The 15,563-nt window shown below is 43.8% G+C and overlaps 1 protein-coding gene across 1 annotated transcript in view; it reads left to right on the top strand.

Annotated features, from left to right (window-relative positions):
* tmtc2a (transmembrane O-mannosyltransferase targeting cadherins 2a) overlaps window positions 1-15,563 on the top strand; it is a 57,306-nt gene that overhangs the window by 26,075 nt on the left and 15,668 nt on the right. The window contains exons 2-6 of the mRNA XM_070992528.1: window positions 399-999; window positions 11,583-12,417; window positions 13,494-13,608; window positions 14,363-14,448; window positions 15,219-15,403. Of these exons, the coding sequence (XP_070848629.1) occupies window positions 399-999; window positions 11,583-12,417; window positions 13,494-13,608; window positions 14,363-14,448; window positions 15,219-15,403 (1,822 nt within the window). The remainder of the gene's footprint in view (window positions 1-398; window positions 1,000-11,582; window positions 12,418-13,493; window positions 13,609-14,362; window positions 14,449-15,218; window positions 15,404-15,563) is intronic.

Here is a 15,563-nt window from a genome sequence, read left to right as displayed (position 1 = left end):
GTGTATGTGTGTGTGTGTGTGTGAGAGAGAGAGAGAGCACATGTCTGTACATTTAATCACACATTCTGTGGCTTGTTTATTGCATTTGTCTATTATATTAAATTTCACTGATGACTGAATCAGCGGCTGTGTGGAAAACGTATTGTTCCACATGAGGCTGTTGATGCAGCATGTGTCTCAAGATGCAGATCCAACAAATGCCATTTGAAGATAAATGATTTAATCATACTCACATGTTAAAATACTTTAATTGCATGTTTTTTTTATTACTTTACATTTTCGTTGATAAAAATTAAGATATAAAATCTAAAAAAAACAGAACAGTATGAGATATTAGCGACAATGTTATTTGATTAACTTTATGGGTAAGAATGATGTGTTTCTGCTGCTCCTTTCAGCCGAGCCATCAAGACCAACCAGGACCTTCTTCCTGAGACCCCATGGACCAACATCCTGTATGACGACTTCTGGGGCACCCTGCTCACTCACAGCGGCAGCCACAAGTCCTTCCGTCCACTCTGCACCCTCTCCTTCCGCCTCAACTACACCCTGCACGGCCTGCGCCCCTGGGGCTACCACCTGCTGAACCTGGTGCTGCACGGGCTGGTCACCGCCCTCTTCACGGCCTTCAGTCGCCCACTTCTCGGTGGTGGACCGTGGAGCTTGCTGGCCGGCCTTCTTTTTGCCTCTCACCCAATTCACACCGAGGCGGTCGCCGGTGTTGTCGGGAGGGCAGATGTTGGCGCCGCTTTGTTTTTCTTGCTGTCACTTCTCTGCTACATGAGGCACTGTGGACTTCGTAGGGACCCACACGGGACTTTTCAGAGCAGCTCAGTCACCCGGTGCTGGGGATGGATGCTGGGCAGCCTGTGGTGTGCAGCAGCCAGCATGCTGTGGAAGGAGCAGGGGGTGACTGTGCTGGCCGTGTCAGCTGTGTACGACCTCTTCATGTTCCAGAGACTCCGGTTTCGCCAGGCGCTTCTCCTCCTGCTTGGAAAGGTAAATTAATGCATGCTACGGGGGTTGGTGTGCTCTGGCTCTTGTCTTGGCGTCTCTGCGTATCCAGTTTCCTCTTCCTTTCCTCAGGGGCAAACCTCATCCAGCCAGCTGTTAATGGTTCCTGCATGGTGGATTAAGTTTTGTGTGTGTACTTAACATCGTTGCGCGTGGAAATTGTGTGTCGTTTGCTGTTTGCTTTTCATTAGGAGTGTAATTAGGAAAGCTGTTGTGCACGGTTGGCGCATGAAAAGTAAGCTATTCTCATTTGTCATCTGCTTAACAGGAAGAAACTATATGCGGAGGGGGAAGTTTTCCACTTCCTCTCAACATCAGTTCCCTGCAGTGAATAGATACACATTTAATGCAAGGAAATTTAAGTAAGGACCTCAGCCTCATTATGTGTTTCAGGAAAAAGAGCCGTTGCACAGGAAAAGTTATTTTTGGGTGAACTGTTTTTTTTTTTTTTCAATTTAGTGTTATGAAGTGCAGAAAAACAATAAGACATCACATGCTGATAAATAATAAGCTCCCCTTGTTGAGTAATGGAGTGCTATGGAGAGCTTTAAATATTAACAGTAAGATTTTAAAGTTAATCCGCGGTGACAGTTGAATCAGCAGAGCAGTGGCATGTTCAGTGGACGCTGAATGTGTAACAATCTGTGCTGCTCTGGATGAGTTTGTTGTGGATCCCTGCCAGGATTGCATTGCAGTAGTCAACTCATGATGTGACAAAGCAGGACTTAATCCGGAGATGTTTGGCAGATGGAAAAAGGCGTGTGGAGACAGGTATGATGGCCTCAGAAATGGGAACTGGACAAATATAAGATTTTGATAATGTAGATTTAAAGCCAATGAGGAGTAGTTCAATGTTATTTCTGTTGAATTTTAGGCAGCCGTTTGTCATCCATATCTGTATATCATGGAGACAAGCAGGGGAGAGCAAAGTGGACATATAAAGCTGTGTGTCGTCAGCATAGCAGTGAAAATGAACAGCACCGTGCCGGAAAATGCTGCCAAGAGGGAGGAGGTAAACAATAAACAGGAGTGGCCCCAGCTGATTCTGGGGAGCAAAGTCTGACTGGAAAACCTCCTCTCGCAGGCACTCTGCATTTTGATTAGAGAAACTGCTCCTTAGCCAACGTGATGGTACTCATAAAAAGCATAACTGGCGTAATAAAAAGTCCCCTTGGGTTTACTGAGCAAGGGCAGCCTGTCTCTCAATAGTGTATGTGTGAGTCTTTTTATGCTGCTTTCTTCTTGAGGAAACATCTATTAATACCTCTGTTTGTGATGTAACCTTGCATAGTTCATGACAGATGTCCTCTGGAACTTTCTCTGGAATACAAACTCCAGCCCATCACAAACTTATGCGTGACTGTCTCACTTACGCAGCCGGCATCCAGATGAAAACATGTTCTGCCTGCATGTGTGTGAGGCCTCAGCGTACCTGCGGGGGAGCTTCTCCAGTAGTCCTCTCTGGCAGAATGATAAACCACAACTGTTATTAGAGGGCTTGTGGTGAGCGGCCCACGGCGATCAGAGAGGGGAGAAATATGATGTTTTTTCTTTGCAGGGCTTGGCAGGAGTGAGTCGTGTGTGTGTGTGTGTGTGTGTGTGTGTGTGTCTTCGCTTTTATGATTGTGAGAACTTAGCAGATGCAAAACAACACCTGTCTTTCAAATTGTACCCAGTCATCTATTAAAGCTGCTAAATCACATTAGAGTAGCTACGCAGCAGGAAAAAGGATGTAAGTCATTTGCAGATGATGAGGCAGACAAATGTATAATCATAAATGCAATCGAGAAACGAGAGAAGAGGGAGGAAAATATCAATACAGTGCAGCACAGCGCTCTTAAAATGCAGTTTTTTGCCTCATGTTGACCCTGAGCAGCTTGTTTTTGAAAAGCAATTTCACAAGCTGTCGGATGGTTCCATGTCAAAGCTGCATCAGGTTTCATTCAACCAAATGGACGGTTTATAGCAGATATTCTCAAAAACTCCCAAAACTTTCACAATCTGATCTTCACACCGTCATTGTCGGCAACAAAATGCATGAAACACAGATCATTTACTCTACTTCATGGAGCAACTAGTGTGAATATTATTCAAAGAGTGCATCATACCTTCTTTTCCAGGCCTTTGAGACAGTTAAAAAACTTGATGGCCAGAATATTTAAGGGTTTTATCGATCTATTTCATGGAGCGTCTGAATTTTGTTTAATATGCGCCCATGACATATTTATGTTTGGAAACTCTGGATTGTTGCTGAGAATCTGCAATAAAGTTTGATGTGTTTGAGTAAAGCAGCCTCAACCTGAAATTACAAAAATAAATAAATAAATAAATAAATAAAAATAAAAATTTTGTGCACATTAATGCAAGGAAATCAAATTTAGTGAGAAATTTCAAACTTTCTTCAGCTGCAGTCCTGTATTTGTTGGCATGGTTTTGTGTTATCATGTGTTCCCGTTGTCTTGACTGCCAAGACAGTAGAGACAGAGCCTTGGAAATGAAACCGCACCGCTTGTTCCAGTCTGTTGCACTACGGTCTGAAAGATTTCATCACCTTCGCTGCTTGTCGGGAGCCGTTATGAAAAATCACATTTCCTTGCGCATTTATCACACAGGAGAGCGTGGCTCTCATCAGCAGCCCCCACGTCTCTGCCCGGACACAATAGCCCTGGCCAGCTTCCCTGTGCCAGCCCAGCAGGTCCTGGTGCCAACCCCCCAGCGCCCCCCCGCCACCATCAGCACATCTGGCTCGTTTATCACTCCGGCAATGCCCTCCACTATTGCCCCAGTCACGGTTATCTTGGCAGGGAGCTCGTTATGTGCCGGGGCCAGCCACGGGGGCAATCATTCCCTCAATTACGAGCCAGACGTCTCAGGACGCCTGGGAACACAAAAGGAGAGGGATATCGAGAGAGAATAAGTGAGGGAGAGGGAAACTATGCTCTCACTTCCTTTCCTTTATCTGTTCTTGGTCTTTCTCACCTACTGTGCCCTGAAAGCACTTTGGGAACAGACGGCTCGGCTTCTGCTGTATCACATTCTGCTGCTGAGGCACAGTCAGCAGCCGTTGAATTGGATGGTAGGCAGGGAGATTACAAACGTTGGTGGCGGAGAACAATGCAGCCCTCCAATCAAAAATGTTCCATTTCTTCCACAATCAAGCAAAAGATTGCAAAATCGTCCACATCGCATTACCTGACCGCTGCCTCACAGCAGCCACAAACAATAAAGAAATGCAAATCAGCTGCCGTGTAGCAGAGGAGACAGATGCGCTTCGGCCAGCACTCCATTTCTCATCCTATTAACTCTCTAATCAGACTGAGATGAGATTTCAAATGAGACAAGGTAGGACAGAGGGAGAGTTAGAAAGCGATAGATGGAGACAAAGGAAGGTGTGGCGTTAGCACTGTTGAGAAGGCAGTCTTATTTGCCAGGATCATATGAAGATAATGTCTTTGTTCTTTCCACTCTCAGTTTGTCAGCAAATAAAATAAACGAGTTAATGAGTGAGGCTCCAGGCTATAGACGGGGCCCAGGGAAATAGTTTGCTTTTGTTGGGAGCAGGAAAAGTCGGGGATCTCTCTGCTGTGCCTGAGGTAAACCGTGAAACGTTAGCAGGCATCATTAAAGGTGTTTGTTTAAATGTGGAGCGAGGATTTGAAGCGTTTACTGGACTGAATAACAGAGATGTCGGTGATTATACCTTTCAGATAAATCAAAGGTGTCAGATTAAATACAGCTCCTTAAGTCAAAGGAAAGCTGGAAAATCCTTTTGGATTTTCTTACAGTGACACTTCAACGTGTGCACCTGGAATCAGTGAAAGATGAGAGATGGCATTTTACTGGAGGCACATGGACAGTAGACTAATCTGACTGTGTCCTTGCAATTAAAGTGTTACGGACTCCTCCTCCTCATCTGTCTCAATGAGCGCTGCAGACAGATTAAGTTTGGTGTAACCAGTTGACGGCTTGATGAATGCTGTGCCAGTTATCTTGTAGCAGAGGCATTCGGCTGCAAACTGATGGCCTCTGTTGCAGGTTCTGCTGCATGCTCTTTATTTAGCCCTCGTTCATGGGTACAGCCAAAGGTAGTGCATGCTCAGACTTTCTGGCACATCTAGACATTGGACCTCAAGCAAGAGCATTTTTTTATTCCTATCCTAAACCTGTCCTCCAAAAAATAAGACTTGCCCACACGAGTGTTACAGGTCGTATTCAGCAAACCATCTTAACTGCACAAACTTGTGAATTGCTCGGTTCTGCTTGATGAATGCCGTGTGAAATCAGCACACAAAACATAAAACTTTTAGGAGTGTCAGTCGTGTTGTGGAACCCAAAACAAACCAGAAATATTACGACAGCTGTCAACACCGTGTTATTGCGGCTCTGTGAAAGAAATAAAGAAGGAATGGTCGAACGTCTTTCTCATGCTTAGTGGTCCAAAAGGTGAAGGGGACGTGACTTCACTGAGATGAGAACAGAGGAGAGGCTCTAGCTTAGTTTAACATATTGTCACCAAAAAATACCCTGAGACATTTATAGCTTATACTTAGGTCAAACAAGTGTTTTCTCTTTAAGAACAATTGCAGACTATATGACAGGTCTGGACCATGTGTGCATTTCCTATGAGAAAACTGGTGAATGCAGCAAGTTCTCAGACCCTGTTTCCACTTCATGCTTCTGGGGCAGATCATGTAAATAAAACCAGGAAGCAAAGCCCCATGTTAAATGTGTAGGTGCATCCGTCTCTCAAAGATGAACCTGTAATTTTTCCTCCTCCCAAGTGTCGCTGTGTCAGTGCATGTTCTATGGAAACATTGCAGGGTGTGTCCTCTGTGGTAATGGCAGTTGAAAATACAACAAAACTGAAGCCTGTCTGTGATCCCTGACTCGTTTGACTATTGAATGACATGTGTGGATGAGGTAACCGCTGTAACTAAAATGCTTACGTGCAGAAGTTATTTTTCTGAACATGTTTTTCTCAGTCACTGAAAAGCTTCAGTTCACAACCAGCTGGAGAAGCGCCACCACTGATGTGCATGTAGTATGAGAAAACCAAGACAGAGAGCTGGCAGATTTAGGCAGTGGTGACGCATATGTGGCTAAGTTGCATCCTAAATTCACACGGAGATTTCATCCAGATACGAGACATTTGAAGTAATGTCAAGTATAAATGGGGCTTTAAATCACTTCTGACTTGCCAATTAAGAATGAATGTGTTAGTACGGGTAAGTCTTGCAAAGGCCTATTGTATTTTTGTTCCGAGAACATGCATTTAAGCTGTTCATAATTATCTTCAATAGCGCAAATCAACTGATGAAAGTCTTTCAAGTAACCAAGAAAGAAATGGGAGCAAGAAAGCTAAATCAGATGCATGACATCTCATCAAGAATCCCATTGTACTAAAACCCTATATATATAAAATCCCTGCATTCCTCTAACAGGAAGCTCTTACATGTCAAGCTAACACCAGCGGTGCCCCTGCTTTGATCAGCTGTCTTGGTGGACAGCGTGCAAGGCTTCAACCTGTGACCCATCCCATTACAGGTCTGTGTGCCAGCAGCAGCACGGCTTTCACGGAGCGAACTACGGGGTAATTAGGTCACTCTATCAAAGTCAGCCGTCTCAATGGCAGCCATGGTGCTGCTGTCTGATGACTTGGGTGAGCTGTGCCAAGTCAGCAGAATCCAGGACACATTGGAGAGTTGGAAAAAGACCTGGACGCATGCCTCATTGTACCTTTCATCACAGTTTAGCATGTCACTGGTAATGCATCAAATATGAGCACTGCTGGATGTGTGTTGTGCAAACATAGCGCGTCCAAAACTTCGACGGGCTTTCCGTGCACGTCTTACTGAGACGGACTCGCTCCACCGTAGGATGAGGCAGCTCCCACCTCAACTCAGTATTTAGATGACACCGGGCAATTAAACATTGTGGTTGGCTTGATGAACAATCGTTTTTAGTAAAAATAGATTTTGGAGGATAACAATTTAATTAAATTTTTTTAACAAGTTGTGGAAAAAAATGGCCTGGTGCACTGAGCTGAGTTATGAGCCGTTTAAATTGGACATGACTTTAACAAGAAAAGTCCGGAAGATTGATCCCCCGCTGTCTTGCGTCAGTCCACAGCAGCTTTAAACAGTGCACGTATGAAGTCAGCCGTATCCCGCTGTTTCTTCAGACATGTTTTAAACACTCTGCACGCTACAGTGTCAACAGGCGGACCACACACTTCTGGGATTAATAAAATGAGAGCTTATAATGAATGGCACCGTTAAAAGATGAAGGCTTGGGAGTTTAATACTGTATGTTTATGTGCGGAAAGAGAGCGATGGAGAGAATGAGAGAAGGTTTAATTCAGCAAAGAGAGTGGATAATAAACTGAAAGAGAATAAAAAGTAGTAAAGGGAAAGCCACAAAGATTGACACTGAATTTCCAAATGAGGATCCAAAGTGAGGGAGATATGTGGAAGAGCGTGAGGTTCAAAGGCTTGGAGCGAGCGGGATGTTGTGTTTGACAGTTGGCGGGGGATTACGCCAGCCGTCCTCCATGGATACACGCGGATCTCATGAAGGCCAGTCAATCACAGCCAGAACCAGTTCCCATGTATTTAATTTTATTCAGCAGGAAAGCTGAAAACAGCAAAGTTAGAAGAAATCCTGAAAACTAGAAAGAAACACTGGTGATGTGTCTAAATTTGTGGAGGTATTTGGTTTTATTTTCCCACTGATAAATCAAAATTTACAGATAATATGACATGATGTAACTTCACTTTGAGAAACAGGAAGAAAAGTAACAGAAGTCGCAAAAGGTGGTCATTAATTGACCTTTAGAGGAAAAAACTAAGCTGCTGCAGTATTTATTGGATTTTTTTCATTTTCCTTCCACGGAAATATAAATGCAGAGTAAAGCTCTCTGGTAGTAGCAGTTTGGCTTGTCACAGGTGTAACATATAACCTTAAATAGGCCTGTCCTGGTGCTGAGCCTGCTGCTTATTGGCCCACTTGAATGTGGCAGAGCCATCATTAGTTAGATTAGCTGCACATGTGCTTCTCCTGCTGAGAGTCACACTCTGCAAGCTCAAGAAATGTCCAGACCTTTGTCCAAAATCCCCATGAGTTGATCATTTTTCACTTTAGCCACTGTTCTTATTCAAAGTGTGTGTTCATTTTGAGAATGAAGAAGCACAGAAGAGCTCATTTTGAAGGCTGTATTAGATGAGATATTTCCCTGCCAACATTGCTCAGACCATATTGACAGTGGAAGCAGGATTTTGTTTGGAAAATCAATAAATCAGCAGCTAAATCGAGAGGTTAAAGGACTTTTTAGAACAATTAGAGGGTGAGGTTGATTGGGAGAGATTCAGTTGTTAGAAGGTGATGTTGGGTTATTGAAGATCTAATTTCAACGGACCACAGAAGGCTCGACTGAGTGGAGAGTGGAGATCACACTTGGCAGGATTGCCACTGCTCTCACGGGAAACAAACCCAGCAATCCTCGCGCTTCGTGCCGCCTCTGATAACCAACCTGCAACCTGTTGCTTCTAAAAACACTCTAATTAGAGGGCTTGCATCAAATTGGCCAGAAAGCTGCAGCTATTTGCTGCTGAGTTTGTGAATTCATGGTGATACATCATTGAAAAGCAGAAGCAGCCTCTGCTCGAGTGTGCTTGCTGTTTGAGTTGTGATTGATCGGGCAGTCAATTATAGAACGATTTAGAAATAGACAAGGCAGCGAGGGGTAAAATGAAGCTCATTCACCTAAATACCAAGAATGACTCTCTTGCTGGAATTGGCTTATCTTCTGATACCAAGCAGAATTGGATTTCTCAGGCAGTTTCCTCCCTTGACAGCTCATATGGGCTCATCCATCAATAAGCTCCCCTCCTTTTTGTGTAAAAGGCACTCTCTCTTATCCTTTGTGTACCACCTTTCAGCATCCAAATCAATATCCAATTTTTTTTCCCCCACTCTCACTTCCTTACTCTCAGAGTGCTCCAAAGTGTTGAACTCCTTGAACTGGCCCTTTTCCATCTTACTATCGACAACCGACTTTCTGTAACTAGCTGTGTCTACACTTCCTACCTCAGCTAAACTCTTGAGAGAGCACGCTTTTTCCATTTCAGATCTGGAGAAATCAACTGGAGCCAGCAGGTCAGCCGAGTCAATGCTAAACCTCTTATTGTAATCCTAACATGGCCTTGTTATGGATAATGTGCATTTTCCATCATGGTTCCTGAAAGTGCACGCATGAGCTTACTCAAGCACGCTCATTGTAAGAGAGGGAATAATTCTCTCTAAAGTTTATTAATGAGGCAAATGAAAGCTAGTTCTTTGTGTTCTGTGTAGCTTGTAAAAAAGGTTTTATCTGCCTGTTGTGCAATTCATTCAGAGGGGATTATACTGGGAGTCTAAATTATTACTATAGTAGAGTAAACTCACTTTAAAGATGAAAACAAAAGTAGGGCTACACTGGATCAACACTTTGAGTTATAGATGGTGATTATTTATATCGAAGTGAACCCTGATAGCACAACTGCTAGACCACTGATATGTAAACGTCTCTTGTCCTGCGCAGTAATATTACACAGTATAAACAGCATCTACAGTACGTAAGCACCAGCTCTAATTCCCCCTGGACAGGTTCAAATAGAGTTCATATTACACTGCTGCTCGGAAAGAATAAATGGACTCAGAAAATAGGAAGTGAGCAGCATCTTCGTGATCATCACTCATGATGTAATGTCGTATTCAGTCCACTAGGAAAACTCCGGGAGGAACATGAAAAACAAGCACTTATTGGTCCGGCCCGCGCCAAGCTGTCTCCCACAATGAGCCCCTGCCTGTGTAACATTCCACTTTCATCAGCGTTTAATGCAAGAAATGAAATCACATTTACTTAATCTTGGCAAAAACACACCACTAAATCAGATTCAAGCAGTAATTTGATTTCAGAAAGCATCATAACAAAATGTGGTACTGAAGAAATGCGACATCAGAGCATCCGAGTCAGAAAACCAGAGAAAAACTGTCATCAGTCCCGCGGCTACGCCTTCTCATATCTCTGCCGGCTGTCACTGATGGACGTCATCTAACCAGCCAGTGATCACAGGTCAGGAGGTCAAGGATGTGATCACACAACCATGTCCTGTCTGAGTAACTGTAACTCTCACAGCCCAGCGTCGCCTGAACGTCAGAGTAGCGTCTGTCTGACACACTTGGTGTGTTGGAGCTGCATGTGGAGGCTCACCTGCAGAAGATCCATTTCATAAAAAACTGCAGTGTTGTGTCAAATTCATTTTTATTCAGTCAATTTCTAACCTTTTCTTATTTGAGCTCTGCTGAAATGATCCTATGCTGAGTTATCCTTTTAGCTCTGGGGAGTGTCACATAGTTCCTGTCTCTGAATCTAATATATGCATCAAAGACCATCTTTCCTGATTTCTTTTCAAGAGTCACCAACCAAATGTCCTCTGGATCAGTGGATCAACTCAGCCATTTTCACGAGTTTAACGTGATTTCCAGTTTATAGAGGGGCCATTCATTTGAGCTCGCAGTGAGCGCCCAGCTGGCGTGTGACAGTTCATTTAAAGGTGTTGCGTGACAGAGGACCTAATGGTGATCATGCTGCAGAATTAATGCTCTTATGAGATGTAAACAGCATCTGCATACCAATACAATGAGTCCTAAGCTGATTACCAGTCACACTCACTGCAACCCTGACAGGCAACAAGGAGAGACTTAGAGAGAAAGCCTCTCATGCCTCAAATTTAGTTCAAAGTTGACCCCAGCTAGGTCACAACTGAGGCGGGTGTAGTTTACTAATATATGGAAAATTTTAGAAATAATCTGTACTTCACATCGATATGGAAGTATGTTGATTTTTCTCTTTGATTTCAGACTTTTGGGTTTTCCCCCGTTACCCTCAATGAAATGTTCTTGACATTTCAAAATAATGCGCCTGTTGCCGGTTTGAATGTGACACATGCCATTAAAAATGATTATTCTGTGATAGAAACAGTCACATTGTTGTCGACTGAAAGTGACACTCATTACACCGCACAGATGTCCGAATCCCAATACCTCTTTCACCAGTTTGAATATATCATATTTCACTATTTTCATGTAAACAGAGCTATGTTGTTTTTGGCGACGGTGCATTTTAATTTTAAGGACTGTGCTCTTGTTACAAAGAACCGTATAATTGTACATGAGTGCGGTTTTTGCCCAAGGCAGCTATCAAAAACATTCCAGACATTACTTTGCATAGTTTCTCTTTCTATGTAACAGTGGGATAATACATTTTGAAGATTTATAAATCAAACCCTAACAGCTCACACTGAAAGACTGGACCATCCTTATTAAAAACTGGTCTATAGAGACATGAAAGACATTGTTGCTCTGATGCAGACCTTGAATAGCTTGGCAGGTGTTAAAATAGTCACCTAAAATGAAAACAAATTCTGCTGCTTTGGAGCACACTGTGGCTTTGACGAAGCTCTTTTGACTGAAATGTTGATTTAGGTGTTTTTCTTTAGCATGAGGTTTTTATTTCTGCTCTCTTCCAGAAAAAGAACATCAGTGTTTTGCTGAGTCTCGGTGTGCTGGCTTCCTGGGGAGTGATTCTGCTGTCAGCACGCCTCTACTGGATGGGCAATAAGCCTCCCAACTTCTCCAACTCTGACAACCCTGCAGCTGACTCGCCGCATTTTCTCACTCGAACGCTCACGTTCCTCCACCTGCCCGCCGCCAACACCTGGCTCCTGCTCTGCCCCGACAAGCTCAGTTTCGATTGGTCCATGGACGCTGTGCCCTTGATCAGGTCCTTGGCCGACTGGAGGAACCTTCACACCGTTGCCTTTTACGTTGGATTTATCCTCCTGGCTTTGTTTGGCCTTCGCAGCCCCACCTCCAAAGCCAAGGAGCCCAATGGGAAAGCTTATGTCACTAATGGGAAATCAATCACTAATGGGAATGGTTGGCACGCCCCTGACACAAACCACAACACAGACCAGGGGCTGCCAAAAACCACCCTGAATGGGTCAGCAGGACTCCACCGCTGCCTTCCACGGACGTCCCTGCCCCCTACAGAAAACCTAGTACTGTTTTCATTAGGCATCATGTCATTGCCTTTCATCCCAGCCACAAACCTATTCTTTTATGTCGGGTTTGTAATTGCAGAGAGGGTTCTGTACATCCCCAGTATAGGCTTTTGTTTACTGGTTGCTACTGGTGCAAGAACCCTGTATGTCAGACTGAGGACTAGAGGCTATAAGGCCTCGCTAGTGTGTCTCTGTATGGGACTAGTGCTGCTGAATGGGCTCAGAACTGTTCAAAGAAACAGGGACTGGAGCAATGAGGAGAATCTCTACAAGTCTGGGATTGGTGTGAATCCTGCTAAAGGTAAGAGAAGGCCACCAGGTATCATTAGCGACGGGTATCAAACATCAGTAGTTTGTGTACTGACAGAAATGTCTACACAGCACTGAGTGTCCAAAACTGTCAAATCGATTAAAGCAAGAAAATCTAACATTTGAATGAAGAAATAACACATCCTTCATCAAATAAACTCCTTGTTATTTAAGCCTACTTGGCCTCCCTGCTAGAAAAACCAGCATAGACCAGCATTATTTCCATGCTGGTCTATGCTGGTTTATGCTGGATTGATGCTGGTTTAGCTGGTGAGTCAACATTGCTATGTTGGTACACCAGCATGGTGTTGCTAATAATGCTGGTGGACCAGCACGGGATGCTGGACCAGCATAACCAGTACAGGATGCTGGCGACCAGCATAACCAGCATGGGATGCTGGTCGCATTTAGCATTATCCAATGCCACTTGTAGCCACAATGACATCTATATTTAAAACATGACAGGAAGGGAATACATTTAATACACGCAGTGTATTTTTGGAAGAAACACTGAACGTAAACATACGTTTTGTGTGTTTGTAAGAAAACTCCACACTGCACCTTTAAGACTGCATCGTCTGACAAAATCAATCCACAAATGCATTTGAGAAGTTTGACTTATTTTATTAAATGAGGGGAAGAAATTCAAACCATACCCAGTCCTACGCATTTTATATATCCTTAAGCAGGGTGTTTCTGAAGCTCGCTGTAGCCAGCCTTGTTTGTGATCTTGAAAGGTGCAGAAAAGTTGGAAGGTATGGAAGAAAGTACCAGAAACACCTCTGCTTGGGGAACACAGTTAAGCCCACAGAGGAAACCACAGTTTCAGACTCCTTCATGCAAGACTTGCTTTGAAATAGTTCAATTTAAATACAAAAGGAGTTCTAAATTACCTCAATGAACAAAAGCACTATATCTATTTACACATCTGTACACAGGTTTTTGTGATTATTTGCTATTCAACCAACTGATTACTGATTGCAGTAATGCTATTTTTAAATGAACACCACAACATTGTGTTTTTCCACTCTGAAAGTACAACTTTTGACTGACACATGTCTCCTGTAGCCTGGGGAAACTTGGGGAACGTACTGAAGAACCAGGGCAAGATGGCGGAGGCGGAGAAGGCGTACAGAAACGCTCTGCACCACCGAGGGAACATGGCTGACATGCTGTATAACCTGTGAGTGCTAAAGATGCCAGTTCCCCCTCCTCCTGTGTGCAAAGCCTTGACACGAACGAGTTCTGATTCCTCCCATCCGTCACTTGAAAGGACAGAACAAGAAAGGCAGAATGACAGAGAGAGTGACAGACAGGAAGGCCTTAAAGAAGCTGAAACAAAAATAGATCTAATACAGGAGGAAAGGAGCAAGTGAGACGCAGAGCTAAGTGTGATGCAAGAGTATGACAAAGAGGCAATAACTCTGTGTGTCCCTGGTGGCTCTTTGTACCTTCTGCTTCTGATTTGATTAGTCGTGGTTTGCAGGGCCTGTGGGAGAACGCTACCAATCCTGCAACACGAGGTGTCAAAGGTGCCGAAACCTCACAGCAGACCCGTGTCTCTAGCTCTCACGCTGACGCTGTTTTTCTCCCCACGTCCCTGCTCCCTCTCAAGTTACGGGTGACAGGAAGCTGGCAAAGCAACACAGGGAGACGGCAAAAGCAAATGATGTGTTTTTGCATTCTTTAAAACAGAGGTGCTGTTTGAGTATGATGGATGGTTGGGTGGATTGGGGTCAGGCGTCGGCATAGTGGGCAGGGGACACTGAGGGTGCTGCATTCTTTGTTCTGTTTTTATTTCTTAGCTTTTACCCAAAGTGCCCTCATCACTTTTGACTTCGCTGCCGCAGATTCAAAAAAAATGCAAGACAAATCATCTGTTATGCGGTTTATTGAAAAAACGTCTCACTTTTTCGCTTCCTCTTTTTGTCTTTTAGTGGCTTGCTGCTGCAGGAGAATGAGCACTTCTCCGAAGCGCTCCATTATTACAAACTGGCCATTGGGAGCCGGCCAACTCTGGCATGTAAGTAAACTTAAAAGGGAGTCTCATTTTGCAGCTGATACGTGATGACTGGAATGGTCGTGATCAGGGGAAGAGTTATCAGCGATTAGATGTTCTCATTTTGGCTGAGTCTTTTGTTTGGATTAATTAGATGTGAGCTAAGGGTCCGTTATTGGATCACCATCACGGTCCAACTTTAATGCTGAATTAGATGTTCTCTCGCCACGTGGTCATTTGGAAGGCCATTTTCAAGCTATATCAGCGCGACGGTGAAATGATGAGATTCAATCTCACACTTGAGTGCTTGCATGTGAGATGAGGGTCCGTCCTTTACTGTACCAAGGGCAATTTTAAGAGAGGGGACACACTTCTCTCCTGCTTTTCCTCCTCGATATGTTATCCTCAATTTGTCCTCAGCCTAATCTCTTTTTTTAACCTAATTTATTTCTATTTTTTAGTTACTTTTCTTCTGGTCATTTTCTGTTCTTTTGACCTCTGTCCTGTCTCCTTTTGGCTATATTAGTACATGTCCATCACCCCTAACTAGCTTTGGGCATCATTCACATCCTCTTGTTTCAACTGTTCATAAATAGCAAAAAAAGGCAAAATCTACATCATCTCATTGTCTGTTTTTTATTCCATGAAATTTTGTATATAGTACAATAGTTTCTATGTACTATCTATCTTTAACGGCATCAGAAAGTGACTTAGTTTTAGTTGTTCAATGTGTGATTGACAGCAGCTTGAAACCCTGTTGTGCTGTTTTAATCACTTTCCCCTCCTCCTCACAGCGGCCTACTTGAACACAGGAATCATCCTGATGAACCAGGGCAGCCTGGAGGAGGCCAAACGCACCTTTCTGACATGTGCCGACATTCCAGATGAGAACTTGAAGGACCCCCACGCCCACAAGAGCTCCGTCACCAGCTGCCTGTACAACCTGGGAAAACTGCTCCATGAACAGGGCCAGCAGGAGGTTAGTTTGTGCTAAAAGCAACAAGGGAGTGTTTTGGAAGCTTTTTAAATCAGAATCATCAGGGCAGGGCCAAAATACTTGTTGTATTTTCACAATGACTTTATGACCGCTTGTGATTTAACCACTTGCCACTTATCCTTTATTGTGGGACTAAAAGCTC

The sequence above is a fragment of the Chaetodon trifascialis genome, chromosome 22 (genome assembly GCF_039877785.1).
Source record: "Chaetodon trifascialis isolate fChaTrf1 chromosome 22, fChaTrf1.hap1, whole genome shotgun sequence".
NCBI lineage: Eukaryota > Metazoa > Chordata > Actinopteri > Chaetodontiformes > Chaetodontidae > Chaetodon > Chaetodon trifascialis.
This window is presented reverse-complemented; position numbering and strand designations above follow the sequence as displayed.